At 44.4% G+C, this 14,866-nt stretch overlaps 1 protein-coding gene across 1 annotated transcript in view; it reads left to right on the top strand.

The window, feature by feature from the left end:
• Positions 1 to 217: 217 nt before the first annotated feature.
• The window catches only part of SLC39A6 (solute carrier family 39 member 6), a 188,601-nt gene continuing 173,952 nt past the window's right edge, over positions 218 to 14,866 (top strand). The window contains 1 exon segment of the mRNA XM_029589979.1: positions 218 to 776. Coding sequence (XP_029445839.1) covers positions 330 to 776 — 447 coding nt within the window. The 5' untranslated portion in view covers positions 218 to 329.

Below are 14,866 nucleotides of genomic sequence, written 5' to 3'. Positions count from 1 at the left end.
GACTGCTGGACTCAACATTGGTGGACATTTTTTCTTTCGCGGGCTCTAGCGCGTACAGTAGTATGGGCTTATTACAAGTTAGGTTTATGAATTCGAGAATACGTGCAGCAGCCCTCAGAAGATGGGCCCGGTTGCCTTGGAGATTTTTCGGGGCGGGAATTACCACCACTGCTGTGACGTCAGACCGCGCCTGTCTGCTTGGATCTTGGGAAAACAGTAGAATTCGGAACCCCAAACACAGGGGATTCTGGGGGCAGGGCTGAGCAGACGCAATGCATGTGTGTTACGTCAGCACGTTCCTTCTGAAGCAACGGCAGCAGTAGAGCACAATGAGCGGCGAGGTGGTCCTGTTGCTGTTCTCGCCGCTCCTGCTGTTTTCCGCGCGTGTTGCCGGTGGTGGTGTCGGCGACGACGTCGGCGGGGTTGAGCTGGAGTTGGCAGTCGTGGATCGGGAGCAAGCGGTGTTGGCGCAGCGGCGGCAGCTTCACACGCTTTTCACGCGTTACGGCGATAACAGCTCGCTGACGGTGCAGGGTTTTCGTCGGCTCCTGCGCAGCATCGGCGTTGGACAGGTCCGGTGGCTGTGGGAAGAGGAGGAAGAGGGGACCCGGCACGGAGACGACGATGACGACGATCAGCACGGCGTGCATGGCGCCTCTGGCTGTCCTGTACCCGCTGCCCTCCGCAGCTTATCCCTTACAGCACCCAGCAGCCCCGAGTCAACCACCGGCCCCACACAGCACAAGGCCGCCCCTGGCTTAGCGGAACCCCAGGAGGTGAGAGATTGTTTTTGAGGAAGCGAAATTTATGGCTGTAAAAGTTAGCTGTATCCCTGTAAGAGATTTTGGTGGAAATCAATTGTCTTCTGCTAGACTTTCTGTGGGCGTATGGGTCCTAGTGGCAATAATGGGCTTGGAGTATACAGGATTCATATACAGGGATGTAATGGTTTTTATCCCATCGTAAAGTTATCCAGACGAGAGGCATGTGAACTTATAAGGCTACATAAAAACTACTTAGGACAAACAAAACTAGGCAGCATTTTTGCATCCTTTTCAGCTTGGTCCAATAGAAGTAAAAATTAAATAACTAATTTTGGTGACACTTTTTTGTTGAATTAATTTCATGCATTTCAGGCCGATTCAGTAAAAAGAGTGGGAGAGCCTGTGCTCCGTTTTGAGCTCCTGCTCGCCTGATGTGCACCCAGGCACCTCTCCTGGGTGTGTGATTCTGTGTTCAAATTGGGTGTCACACTATTAAGGAGGCTCTAGGGACAATAGCGCATCCCTAGTGCCTCCTTATCACGGTAGCAGTAGAGGCGGCTCTCAGAGGTTCCGACAATCGACGCTCAATTTTATCGGCGTCTGTTTTCGAACCTGCTAACAGCAACGGGTTAGATTTTTAAAAAATGTGTATTTTAAATTTTAGGTTCCTTTGACAATATTGCTGTGATATTAAGTCAGAGGGTGTACAGAAAAGCTGTTTTTTTCTGCTTTTCTGTAACCTTTTCCTGGTTGTCTTAAACTTCAGGCCAGTTGGGACAGGCGTTAATTTCTGAGAGTAAAATGCTTGGCTGCACATTTTGCTTTCAGTATCATGGGTGACTAATAGGTTCATCAACATGCATTTGCATGTGATGAGCGCTATTAGTTTTCGGGGGAGTGGCTGCATGTTTTCGAGGCGCTATTACCCCTTACAGCTATTACCCCTTACAGCCGAGCACACTGAATTGTATTGGCCAGTTTGTGACTAGCTTTTAAGTGTTTATTCCCTTCTTTAAGCCTGCTCAAAGGGGCTGATGCAATACATAGCGCTTAGATTAGCTCACAGCTTGACGTGTGTTTTGGTCACACTAGAACTACCAATGCAATAATGGTATCAGTGCGTTCAAAACACATGTCCAAACCTGCGTGTAGCTAATAGTGCTCACCACATGTAAATACCATGTTGATTAGGCACGTGCACGTTTTAACCCTCAAAATTTAGCGCCAGCCCCAGAGTTGGTGTTAAGTCTTGAGATGCCACAAACCATCTGATTTAATATTGTTGCAATATCAAGTCTGAGGAACTACAGAAAGCAGTAACATGAAAAAAAAAGTTTTGACTGCTATCAGGTTAGGAAAACGGAATTTCAATTTACCAGCATTCATTCCCTAACCCATGGCTGTGTGTGGCTTGGGAAACGGATGCCTGTTAATTGATCGTTCTCCTAAGCCGTGGCTATGCACAAGTCACATCTCCTGGTGCCTGATGCCAAGGCCGCGCTAGGGATGCACCATTTCCCCTAGCATGTCCTTTTTAACATGGCTGTTCATTTGCATATCACATCGTGCGCCTACGAGAGGTGGATGGGTGCTTGTTAGGAAAACGGCACCCGGTTTAGCGCATCCATATTGCATTGGCCTGAAAATGAGCTATTACAGTGTTTTGTATTTTGTTTTGAAAGCTGCAAAAAATTGTAAAAGGATAGCGAGTTGTGCGATTAGTGACATGTTGGGAGAGGGCGACAAATGGCACAAGCTGCAGCTAAAGAGAGGTTATGAACCTTACCTTACTGAGCAAGCTTCAAAGAATATATTTGTTTTTTTGACGTACACAGAATTTCCAGATGTTTTGTGAGTTGATCGGCAATTGAGGTTTTGCTCTACATCTGATCGAGTACATTTCTTCTAAAGCTAAAACAGATTCAACCAAATAATATTTATATTAAAATATGTTTTTAACACAAAACAAGCTTAAAAACAAGCCCAAAACCCAAAAATGAAACACAACCCAACAAGGATCCTTCCATTTCCATCAGGGGTCTGCAAGCCCAGTTCTCTATTTCGGCAAACAGGGCATCTGTAACAAATTTGTATGATGTGTATATATCCATAATATATCGGGCTTGGTAGTGTGTCTCTCAGTGCTCACGCATGTTCCCCAGCCCGCCGATAGATGGCGCAGGCGGCTCAAACACGCCATACAGCGGCCATGTCACAAAACCAGGACATGGCCTGAATTCCCCCAGGAGTACAAGAGGTACTCCTGGGGGAATTCAGCACTACTGCGGCATGCAGAATTTGCACAGAATTCATTCTTCCTGCAGATTTCCTCCCTCACCTGGCCGATTTCTTCCCTCGCCGGAAGACTATTCAAAACCGGAAGGACAGCGGCCATCTTTGGACAGGCAGAAAATAGCAGAGGAGACCCTGGCATGCCACGAACGGAGCACATCCCGCGGCACATGCTCCGTTTGCGGCGAAGATGAAGGCCCGGTGCGCTGTTCGGCGAAAAGGAAAGGACCCCGTGTGCTGCGATCGGTGCGCCCGGGTCTTCATCTTCGCCACGAACGGAGCGTGTGCTGCGGGACGCGCTCTGTTCGCAGCATGTTGGGGTCTCCGCAGCTATTTTCTGCTCAAGGCGAAAATGGAAGGCCCCTGTGTGCCGCGAACGGTGCGCTGGGCTTTCATCTTCGGCGCACCGGGCTTTCATCTTCGCGAACGGCGCGCGTCCTGTGTTATCCCAGTGAGAGAGAATGTGTGTCGGGGAGGGGAGGGTGTGAGAGAGAGAATTGGGGGGCAGGGGAATGCCGGTAAAGGGAGAATGTGTGTGTGAGAGAGTGGGGTGACAGAGCATGGTTGGTAAGAGGGGGGGTGGGGAGGGTGTGAGAGAGAGCATGGGAGGTAAGAGAGGGTAGGTGGGGGGGATGCTTGAGTGTGGGTTTTAGAGAGAGGGAGCCTCTGAGGGGAGGGGGATGCCGGTAGGAGAGGGGGTGTGGGGGAGTGCGAGAGACAGCTTGGTAAATAAACTTTGCCAGCCCTGGCTTTAGCAAATGTGCCTCTACGTCCCTTGCCCTGGGTGAAAACAATTTTGTTTTTCCTTTTCAGCTAGCGCTTCCATACAAGAGCATATGTGCCATTAAACAGGCTCGCCGCCCGGGCGTAGAACGGGTACAGTTGCTAATAAATATATATTATTTCATGCTTGTTTGAGATTCTTTCTTGGCTTCTGGCTAGAAAAGCAGCCCAGGGCCTGGGCTAATGAGGGTAAAATATCTGATAAGCCAGGCTAAGAAACTGTACCCAAAGCTCCTGCATGGGCAAAAATGTATTTGGGTCATTTCGTTCTTTTATTTTTTTGTTATCTCTTCTTGTTACTTTACACAAACAAAATTAGTTTTATGCAAATAGTCATACTTATGTATAAAAGTAATGTGTGCTTAGCAAATGAAATGAATGACACGATAGCACCTCTCTATATGGCCCTGCTGCCACTGAACCACCAACAACTTAATACATTTCTGACTGGCTTTTAGGAATTATATCCCTTTTGTCATATCAATGCAAACTGAAGAATATCTAAATATAAAAGTAAATGAGGGTGTAAAAATATTTAGATAACTTTGGGCGTCTGCCAAAATATTTTAGCAGCCAGGAGAAAATGTGTTCTTCCTTTATAAATTAATTTGCTTTTCTTTTCAGTGCTTTTTCCCTCAACGTCCTCTCTATCAACTATATATATATATATATATATATATATATATATATATATATATAATTTTTTTTTTAACGCACTTAATATTCTGGGGTGGAAGGTAGAAGCCCAGACTAATTTTTCTTTTTTTGAGGTTTTCCCTCTGTTTTGTTTCAAACTTTCCCTCCCCCAACAGCTTTTCGGGCCACAGCCACATCTCCATTCCTAAATGGCATGTCAACAGCAGCTGACTGGAGACATGCTTTCTTCTCAGCATAACCTGAGTAGGCACCAGCAAGCAAAGTTTGGTGCCTCAGGCAACTGGGTGCATAGGATTTTCCTCCCCAAAATTAAATGGTATGGAAGTCAGTGGCGTGCTAAGAGGAGGTGCGGCCTGTCCCGTGTGCCATCAACAGGAAGGTCAGTGGCAGCAAAATTAGTCCATACCACTCATGGCAGAAGAAGGGGAATGCCACAGGGCTGTGAGTAGAGGAAGACAGTGAAGACAGCGGCCAGATAGCTGCGGGCAGCTGAAGAGGGAGAGAGCCACAATGACCCTATGTGATTGAAAGAAGAAGGGGTATGTGAGTAAGAGATTGGGAGCCTGTGTGTGGTGTGTATGGGAGTTGAGGGTTTGTGTGTCTATATGAGTAAGAGATTTGGAGCTTGCATGTGTGTATGGGAGTGTGTGTGTATGTAAGAGACTGGGAGCTTGTGTGTGTGTATGGAGGAGAGAGTGTTTGTGTGTGAAAGGGAGCCTGTGTGAAGGGGTTTATGTATAAGGGAGGGACAAATAGAGGGAGCCTGTGTGCAGGGATGTGCAAGTGTGTGTGAGGGAGAGGGGAATTGGAGATCACTGAGGGGGGAGACGGAGAAGTGAACCTTGGGGGGGGGGGGGTTGCCAGAGTACTTCTGTATACATTTTGAAAGTTACTGTTAGTCTGTAAATCTATATCTACTACAGGCTCTTTACCTTGTGAAGTACCACTGGGGGAAGAGGTGCTATTTTGTCACCAATATTATGCTATATTTACTAACAAGAAATTCCATATGAGGTCAGATCAAGTGTCTATCAGCCCGGTATCCTGTCTCCCAACAGTGACAAATGCAGATCACAAGTAACTGGCAAGATCCCAAACAGTAACTATATCCCATATTGTTAACACTTGGTAATAAGTAGTGGTTTTCTCCAAGTCCACCTGGTTAATAGTTTATGGCTTCTCCAGAAACTTGTCCAAACCTTTTTTAAACCCAACTGCCTTAACTATATCCTCTGGCAATGAATTCCAGAGCTTAATGTGTGCATTGAATGAAAAAATGTTCTCCTATTTTAAATGCTACTTGCTAATTTTATGGAGGGTTCCTTAGTCTTTTTGTATTTTTTTAAAGAGTAAATAACTGATTCATAAGAACATGCCATACTGGGTCAGACCAAGGGTCCATCAAGCCCAGCATCCTGTTACCAACAGTGGTCAATCCAGGCCATAAGAACCTGGCAAGTACCCAAAAACTAAGAGGTAGATCTTAAAAAAAAAAGTACGCCGGATTTTATAAGATACGCGCGTAGCCACGCATATCTTATAAAATCCGGGGTCGGTGCTCGCAAGGCTGTGCAAAATCGGCAGCCTGCGCGCGCCGAGCCAAACAGCCTGCCTCCGTTCCCTCCCGCGTCCCCCCCCCCACACCTTTGGTGTGCAAGTTTTGCCAAACTTGCACGCGCCGCCTCGGCATCCCCCGGCACAGGCCGCAGTGCCGGGGGACTCGGGACCGCCCCCTGACCCCCATGCCCCCGGACACGCCACCTCCCTTACGAAGCCTATGCAAAATAGGCACGCCGGTGCGCGAGTACTCTGCGCGCGTAAATCCGGCAGGATTTATGCGCGCAGGGCTTTTAAAATCTATCCCTAAGTCTATTCCATGTTACCGTTGCTAGTAATAGCAGTGGCTATTTTCTAAGTCAACTTAATTAATAGCAGGTAACGGACTTCTCCAAGAACTTATCCAATCCTTTTTTAAACACAGCTATATTAACTGCACTAACGACATCCTCTGGCAACAAATTCCAGAGTTTAATTGTGCGTTGAGTGAAGAAGAACTTTCTCAGATTAGTTTTAAGTGTGCCACATAACTTCATGGAGAGCCCCCTAGTCTTTCTATTATCCGAAAGAGTATAACAGATTCACATCTACCCGTTCTAGACCTCTCATGATTTTAAACACCTCTAGCATATCCCCCCTCAACAGTCTCTTCTCCAAGTTGAAAAGTCCTAACCTCTTTAGTCTTTCCTCATAGGGGAGCTGTTCCATTCCCCTTATCATTTTGGTTGCCCTTCTCTGTACCTTCTCCATCGCAATTATATCTTTTTTGAGATGCGGCGACCAGAATTGTACACAGTATTCAAGGTGCAGTCTCACCATGGAGTGATACAGAGGCATTATGACATTTTCCGTTTTATTCACCATTCCCTTTCTAATAATTCCCAACATTCTATTTGCTTTTTTGACTGCCGCAGCACACTGAACCGACGATTTCAATGTGTTATCCACTATGACTCTTAGATCTCTTTCTTGGGTGGTAGCACCTAATATGGAACCTAACATTGTGTGACTATAGCATGGGTTATTTTTCCATATATGCATCATCTTGCACTTATCCACATTAAATTTCATCTGCCATTTCGATGCCCAATTTTCCAGTCTCACAAGATCTTCCTGCAATTTATCAAAATCTGCTTGTGATTTGAATAATTTTGTATCATCTGCAAAGTTGATTCTCACTCGTGTTTCTTTCCAGATCATTTATAAATATATTGAAAAGTAAGGGTCCCAATACAGATCCCTGATGCACTCCACTGCCCACTCCTTTCCACTGAGAAAATTGTCCATTTAATCCTACTCTCTGTTTCCTGTCTTTTAGCCAGTTTGTAATCCACGAAAGGACATCGCCACCTATACCATGACTTTTTACTTTTACTAGAAGCCTCTCATGAGGAACCTTTACAATGCCTTCTGAAAATCCAAGCACACTACATCTACCGGTTCACCTTTATCCACATGTTTATTAACTCCTTCAAAAAAGTGAAGCAGATTTGTAAGGCAAGACTTGCCTTGGGTAAAGCCATGCTAACTTTGTTCCATTAAACCATGTCTTTCTATATGTTCTGTGATTTTGATGCTTAGAACACTTTCCACTATTTTTCCTGGCACTGAAGTCAGGCTAACCGGTCTGTAGGTTCCCAGATCGCCCCTGGAGCCCTTTTTAAATATTGGGGTTACATTAGCTACCCTCTAGTCTTCAGGTACAATGGATGATTTTAATGATAGGTTACAAATTTTTACTAATAGGTCTGAAATTTCATTTTTTAGTTCCTTCAGAACCCTGGGGTGTATACCATCCGGACCAGGTGATTTACTACTCTTCAGTTTATCAGTCAGGCTTACCACATCTTCTAGGTTCACCGTGATTTGGTTCAGTCCATCTGAATCATTACCCATGAAAACCTTCTCCAGAATGTGTATCTCCCCAACATACTCTTTAGTAAACACCGAAGCAAAGAAATCATTTAATCTTTCTACAATGGTCTTAACTTCTGTAAATGCCCCTTTAACCCCTCGATCATCTAACGGTCCAACTTACTCCCTCATAGGCTTTCTGCTTCGGATATATTTTAAAAAGTTTGTACTGTGAGTTTTTGCCTCTGCGGCTAACTTCTTTTCAAATTCACTCTTAGCCTGTCTTATCAATGTCTTACATTTAACTTGCCAGCACTTTTATGCATTATTCTATTTTCTTCTGTTGGATCCTTCTTCCAATTTTTGAATGAAGGTCTTTTGCCTAAAATAGCTTCTTTCACCTCCCCTTTTAACCATGCCAGTAATCGTTTTGCCTTCTTTCCCCCTTTGTGCTTCTAGGATTGTATTTTTTAACAATGACCATGCCTCTTGCACACTTTTTACCTTTGTAGCTGCTCCTTTCAATTTTTTTCTTAGAATTTTTCTCATTTTATCAAAGTTTAGCACGAGAGCCGTGGATTTGCTTCCTGTCCCCCTTCCAGTCATTAATTCAAATTTGATCATATTATGATCACTATTGCCAAGTGGCCCCACCACCGTTACCTCTCTCACCAAATCCTGTCCTCCACTGAGAATTAGATCTAAAATTGCTTCCTCTCTTGTTGGTTCCTGGACCAATTGCTCCATAAAAATGTCATTTATTCCATCCAGGAACTTTATATCTCTAGCATGTACCGATGATACATTTACCGAGTCAATATTGGGGTAATTGAAATCTCACAACATTACCACACTACCAGTTTGGTTAGCTTCCCTAATTTCTCTTAGCATTTCACTGTCCATCTCACCATCTTGACCAGGTGGACTGTAGTATACTTCTATCACTATAGTCTTCCCTGACACACAAGGGATTTCTACCTATAAACATTCAATTGTGCATTTAGTCTCATGCAGGATGTTTATCCTATTGGACTCTATGCCATCCCAGATATAAAGCGCCACACCGCCTCCCAGGTGCTCCTCTCTGTCATTGTGATATAATTTGTCCCATTTATTGTCCTCCTTCCACCATGTCTCTGAGATGCCAATTAAGTCTGTCATCATTCACTGCTATACATTCTAATTCTCCCATGTACTTCTTAGACTTCTGCATTAGCATACAAACATTTCAAAGTTTGTTTTTTTGTTTGTATTTTCATTCTGCTTTTTACCCATTCTATTCCATTCATTTTATAGACTTGTCATATCCTCCCTCAGCTGTCTCTTTCTATGCTGAAAAGTCCTAATTAGCCTTTCCTCATAGAGGAGCTGTTCTTTTCCTTTATCATTTTGGTTGCCCTTCTCTGTACCTTTTCCAGTTCAACTATATCTTTTTTGAGATGCAGCAATCAGAATTGCACACAGTACTCTAGGTGCGGTCTCACTGTGGAGAGATAGTTGTTATGATGCACACCATTTTTTCCCCCTTTCCTTTCCTAATAATTCCTAACATTGTTTGCTATTTTGACCACCTACACATACTGAGCCGATGATTTTAAAGTATTGTCCATGATGACTCTCAGATTCTTTTCCTGAGTGGTAACTCCTAATGTGGAACCTAATATTTAACTACGGTGTAGATTACTTTTCCCATTGTGCATTACTTTGCACTTGTCCATGTGAAATTTCATCTGCCATTTGGATGCCCAGTCTCTCAAGATCCTCCTGCAATTTGTCATAATCTGTTTGCTGTTTAACCATTTGAAAAGTTTTGTGTTGTCTGCAAATTTGATTACCTCTTTCCAAATCATTTATAAATATATTAAAAAGCACCTGTCCCAGTACAGGTCTCTGAGGCAGTCCACTGTTTACCTTTCTCCACTGAGAAAACTGACCATTTAGTCCTCCTTTCTGTTTTATAACTTTTAACCAGTTTGCAATCGGCATCAGAACATTGCCTCGTATCCTATGACTTTTATTAAAATTTTCTCAAGAATCTCTTATAGGGCACTTTATCAAATTACCAACCAAAAAAAACCTTCAATAATTAAATAAGCATTTTTAAACGCACAAACTAATTTGTAACTGAGGAGGAAAAGACCTCTGACACTATGCATGTGAATATTCACTTTAAGCATACTCCTTGTACAATCATTAGTCCAAAACCTCCACCTCCTTCAAAATTTTTTGTTTTTTGGAAAATTCATGTACTTTTATTAATGAAGCTCTCAATTTAAAAATGTTTTAAAATCACCCATTTTTTTACATTATATTATCCCTTTTTTAATAAAATAAAAACAAGTCGCATATTTCCTTGTATCTTATTCAAAGTCCACACACTCAAGCTAAGATCATACAAAAATAGGATTGTTTTGATAGTTTTAGTTTTTGATATCCCCTCATCCAGAGTTGAAATTGTGTGAGAGAACCACAAAAAATCTTAGTAAATCAGTTGGAAACTCCATATATCAACTCAATCAATGATTAAATTCCGAGATCTGATTGCATTATGACCACTCTTATCTCTTGCATCAAATCCTGTGTTCCACTAATAATTGGGTCTAAAACGGCTCCTCCTCATGTCGGTTCCTTGACGTACTGCTCCATGAAGTTATTTTTCTTCTAGAAATGTAACCTCTAGCTTGGCGTGATATTACATTTACTCAGTCAATATTGGAGTAATCGAAATCTCCCATTATTACTTTGTTGCCAAGGCGGCTTCCCTAATTTCTGTGAACATTTCATCATCTGTTCAATTTGGCCAGGTGCAGTAGTATACTCTCACCTTGATACTCTTCCTCATCATAAGGAATTTCCATTTTAAAAGATTGACTGTGCCTTTAGTCTCCTGTAGGATCTTAATCCTGTTGGATTCTATGCCATCCCTGACATAAAGCCTGTGCCCCCATTAAGATGATTCTCCCTCTCAATATAGTTTAAGAAGTTTGTACCCTGATAAAGCATTGTCCAATGGTTATCCTTCCACGGATGCCAGTTATGTCTTCTACTTCATTTAGTGCTATACATTTTAACTCTCACATCTTATGTTTTAGACTTCTGGCATTAGTATACAGATATTTCAAATAATGTTTTTTGTTAGGATTAACAATCTGCTTATCAGTTGACAGGAGCAATTTGGAATCTTCTGTTTGTTCTTAAAGTAAAAAGTAGCCCATGTGCCTATATTTACTTTTTTTTTTTTGGAACCTCTGTCATTTGTAACTATGATTCTTTAGTATCCTTCAAAGATATCTCTGTCCAAACCATGCACTGTTGAGTGACTGCTTCCCACTTTGTTCTAGCTTAAAAGCTGCTGTCTCCTTTTAAAGTTTAATACCAGCAGGTTAAGGTGGAACCCATACTTTCAAAATAGGCTTCCCTTTCCCCAAAATGTTGTCCACTTCCTAGCAAAACTAAAGCCCTCTTCTCTGTACCATTGTCTCATTTGCACTTCGAGAATGTGGAGCCTGATGTGCTGCTATCTGCATCTTCATATGGAGCCTTGCTGCTATCTTCATCTTCATATGGAGCCTTGCTGATGTAATGCTATCTGCATCTTCATATTAAGTTCCTAGTTAATTTAGGTTGCTAAGGGGGTAGGGATGTTTAAACTAAAGACCTTTAAATGTATGTATGCTTAATGATAATTTGACAATGACCTGCAAGGGAATACTTAATTGTTGATAAGGGCTGGGTCAATCCCATGTTTTAGATAAAATCCTAGTTGATTTTTGATGTGAAAATGTCCTCTTATAGGATAAGAGTTTATAAATAATACAATGAGCCTAGGGGTTCATGGTAGTTGTGGGGCGGTGGGTGGGAGGGAAAGAAAGACACTAAAGAACGTACTTGCCTTTGTCTTTTTTTATCTCGTGCACACAACTATAATTGCTAAACAGATGATTTGCAGATCTGTTGACCACTGAGCCCTAATCTGATCCTGTGAAATCCATTCCCTGTTGTCTGCAGAGCGCATGTGACTGAATAAGTAATTTTCCCTTTCTCTTCCAAGTCAGTTGTCTACCTTTTTTATTTTTAGATCAAAGTTTAAGATTCACTGTCTTGGTTTTCAGGCATTGCATAGTCAAATCCCCAGTTATTTATTGACTAAGCTGTCTAAATATGTTCCTGCTAGACCTCTGGTCCTGTGATGAAAACCATTTTAATATTTCTTGTTGAAGTCCATTTAAATAAAATGAATTTAGTGAGGCGATCATCACATCTTTTTGTGTCTACATCCAGCCCTGTGGAATTCACTTTCAAAGGAATTAAGGCTGGAAAATGAATATTTGAAATTCAGGTGGCTCCTGAAAGCGTATTTGTTTCAGTAAGCTTTTCCTGATTTTTCTTAGGTTCAAATTGATCATTGGAGCAGATATAGACAACTCCATAATCTGGTCTGGTTTTCAGGATATCCATAATAAATATGGGACCTTAAATATTGCAGCTTTCCCGCTGCCTTCAACTTTGCGCAGTCTCGAGGCACACTACTATCCCAGTGGAGGGAGGTGCAGGGCTCAAAGATACTAAAGACAAGACGTTTGGAATCCATCCTCAAACAGTCCTTTGACTTCGCCGCTATGTCCCTACAGATAGTGGCCTGCTGCGCAGTGGTGACCCGTGCCTGCCTATCACAGACAAGGAGCAACACTCCTGGGGAAGCCATTGAACCAGCAGCATCATTCCTCATGGATGCTGCTTCCGACCTGGTGTGCACCGCAGCTAGAGGAGTGTCATCAGCCGTGGCAGCCAGGAGGCAACTCTGGCTCCGAAGCTGGTCGGCTGACGCGTCTTCCAAAACAAGACTCACAAGAATGCCCTTCAAGGGATCCCTCCTGTTCGGAAGCGAACTAGAGAAACTGTCTAACAAATGGGGTGAGTCACCGCTGCCGCGGCTACCAGAGGACAGGAATAAAAGAAACCAGCGACCCTTCCCCTGATCTTTCAGGGGCAGAGGTTCACAGCGCTTCAACCCGTACAGAAACACTTATCAAGCGCCTTGTCCTACAGGCAGGAACCACTCCTTTCGGAACAAGGACAACAAAAGGGGAACCAGGTCGGGACCAGGCCCCAGCCGCAGCCTACAATGAGAATCAGCCGACTCGTCCAAAGGAAGAAGCCATAGGGGGCAGACTTGCCCTATTCTACCAAACATGGGTCGAGAGAACTTTGGACAAGTGGGTTCTAACCATCATTCGAGAGGAGTACTACCTGGATTTCCTCCGAACCCCTCCAGACAAGTTTGTGGAATCCCCCCTGCCACGACCCCTCCAAGAGGGTGGCAGTGGAAGCTACACTAACCAGATTACTAGCCCTAGAGGCCATAACCCCAGTGCCTCCACAACAAATAAATACTGGGCATTATTCCATTTATTTTATCGTCCCCAAGAAAGAGGGAATGTTCAGACCCATCCTGGACCTCAAGTCGGTCAACCGTCACCTGAAGATCCCCCGCTTCCGCATGGAAACCCTACGCTCTGGGCGATACAACCGGGAGAGTTTCTCACATTCCTTGATCTGTCGGAAGCCTACCTACACATTCCGATTCATCAAGAACATCAGCGCTTCCTACGCTTCAAAATCCTGGACCGTCACTACCAGTTCCGGGCACTACCCTTCGGGTTAGCCACAGCACCCCGGACGTTCACCAAGATCATAGTGGTTGTGGTGGCAACACTGAAGAAGGAAGGAATCCTCGTGCACCCTTACCTAGATGATTGGCTGATCAGGGCGAAATCCCCAGAGGAAAGTCACCAGGCAACCAACAGAATCAAAACTCTACTGGAAAGCCTCGAATGGGTGGTCAACACAAACAAAAGCTGTCTGCAGCCCTCACAGTCTCTAGAATACTTAGGAGTCCGATTCGACACCAAACACGACAAGGTCATCCTGACACCGACAAAGAGATCAAAACTGATGAACCAGTTGCAAACCCTGCTGAGCGAACCTCGCCCCACAGCATGGGATTACTTACAAGTCTTCGGTCTCATGGCATCCACACTGGAAGTAGTGCCATGGGCTCACATGAGACCACTACAGCGTTCACTTCTATCACGATGGAATCCACTGTCCCAGAACTACACCGTATGTGTACAGCTCCCGGGCAGAGTTCAGACCCAACTACGATGGTGGCTACAAGACGGCCACCTGAACCAGAGAACAAGACTGTCCTCACCGACCTGGATCCTGCTCACCACGGATGCCAGCCTGCGAGGATGGGGAGCACACTGCGAAGAGCTAACTGCCCAAGGGCAGTGGAACACAGAAGAGTCTGGATGGAACATCAATCGCCTAGAAGCCCGGGCAGTCAGACTAGCCTACCTACGGTTCAGTCACAGACTCCGAGACAAAGCGGTCCGAGTAATGTCGGACAACGCCACAACAGTGGCCACGTCAACCGTCATGGAGGAACCAAAAGCCAACAGTGTCTCTGAAATAGACTCCCCTAATGTCATGGGCGGAAGTGAATTTCCAGGAGATCTCGGCCATCCACATCACCGGAAAAGACATCACGGCGGGTTACCTCAGCAGAGAAAGTCTCTAGACCCAGCGGAATGGAAGCTATCGACCACTCAACTGATAGTGAACCGTTGGGGAACACCAACCATGGACCTTCTGGCAAACTGGTCCAACGCCCAAGTGCCCAGTTTCTTCAGCCGCAGGCGGGAACCTCAGTCCCAGGGAATCGATACCCTGGTACAGATATGGCCACAGGAGACTCTGCTATACGCCTTCCTGTCGCAACCTCTATTGGGAGCAATCATTCACAAGATAGAACAACACAAGGGACCAGTATTTCTGGTGGCCCCGTACTGGCCAAGAAGGACCGTGGTACGCAGGACATGTGAAGACTACTGACAGGAACCCCCCTGCCACTGCCTCCACACAGAGACCTGCTCCAACAAGGGGCCGATCCAGCT

The sequence above is a fragment of the Rhinatrema bivittatum genome, chromosome 2 (assembly GCF_901001135.1).
Source record: "Rhinatrema bivittatum chromosome 2, aRhiBiv1.1, whole genome shotgun sequence".
NCBI lineage: Eukaryota > Metazoa > Chordata > Amphibia > Gymnophiona > Rhinatrematidae > Rhinatrema > Rhinatrema bivittatum.
This window is presented reverse-complemented; position numbering and strand designations above follow the sequence as displayed.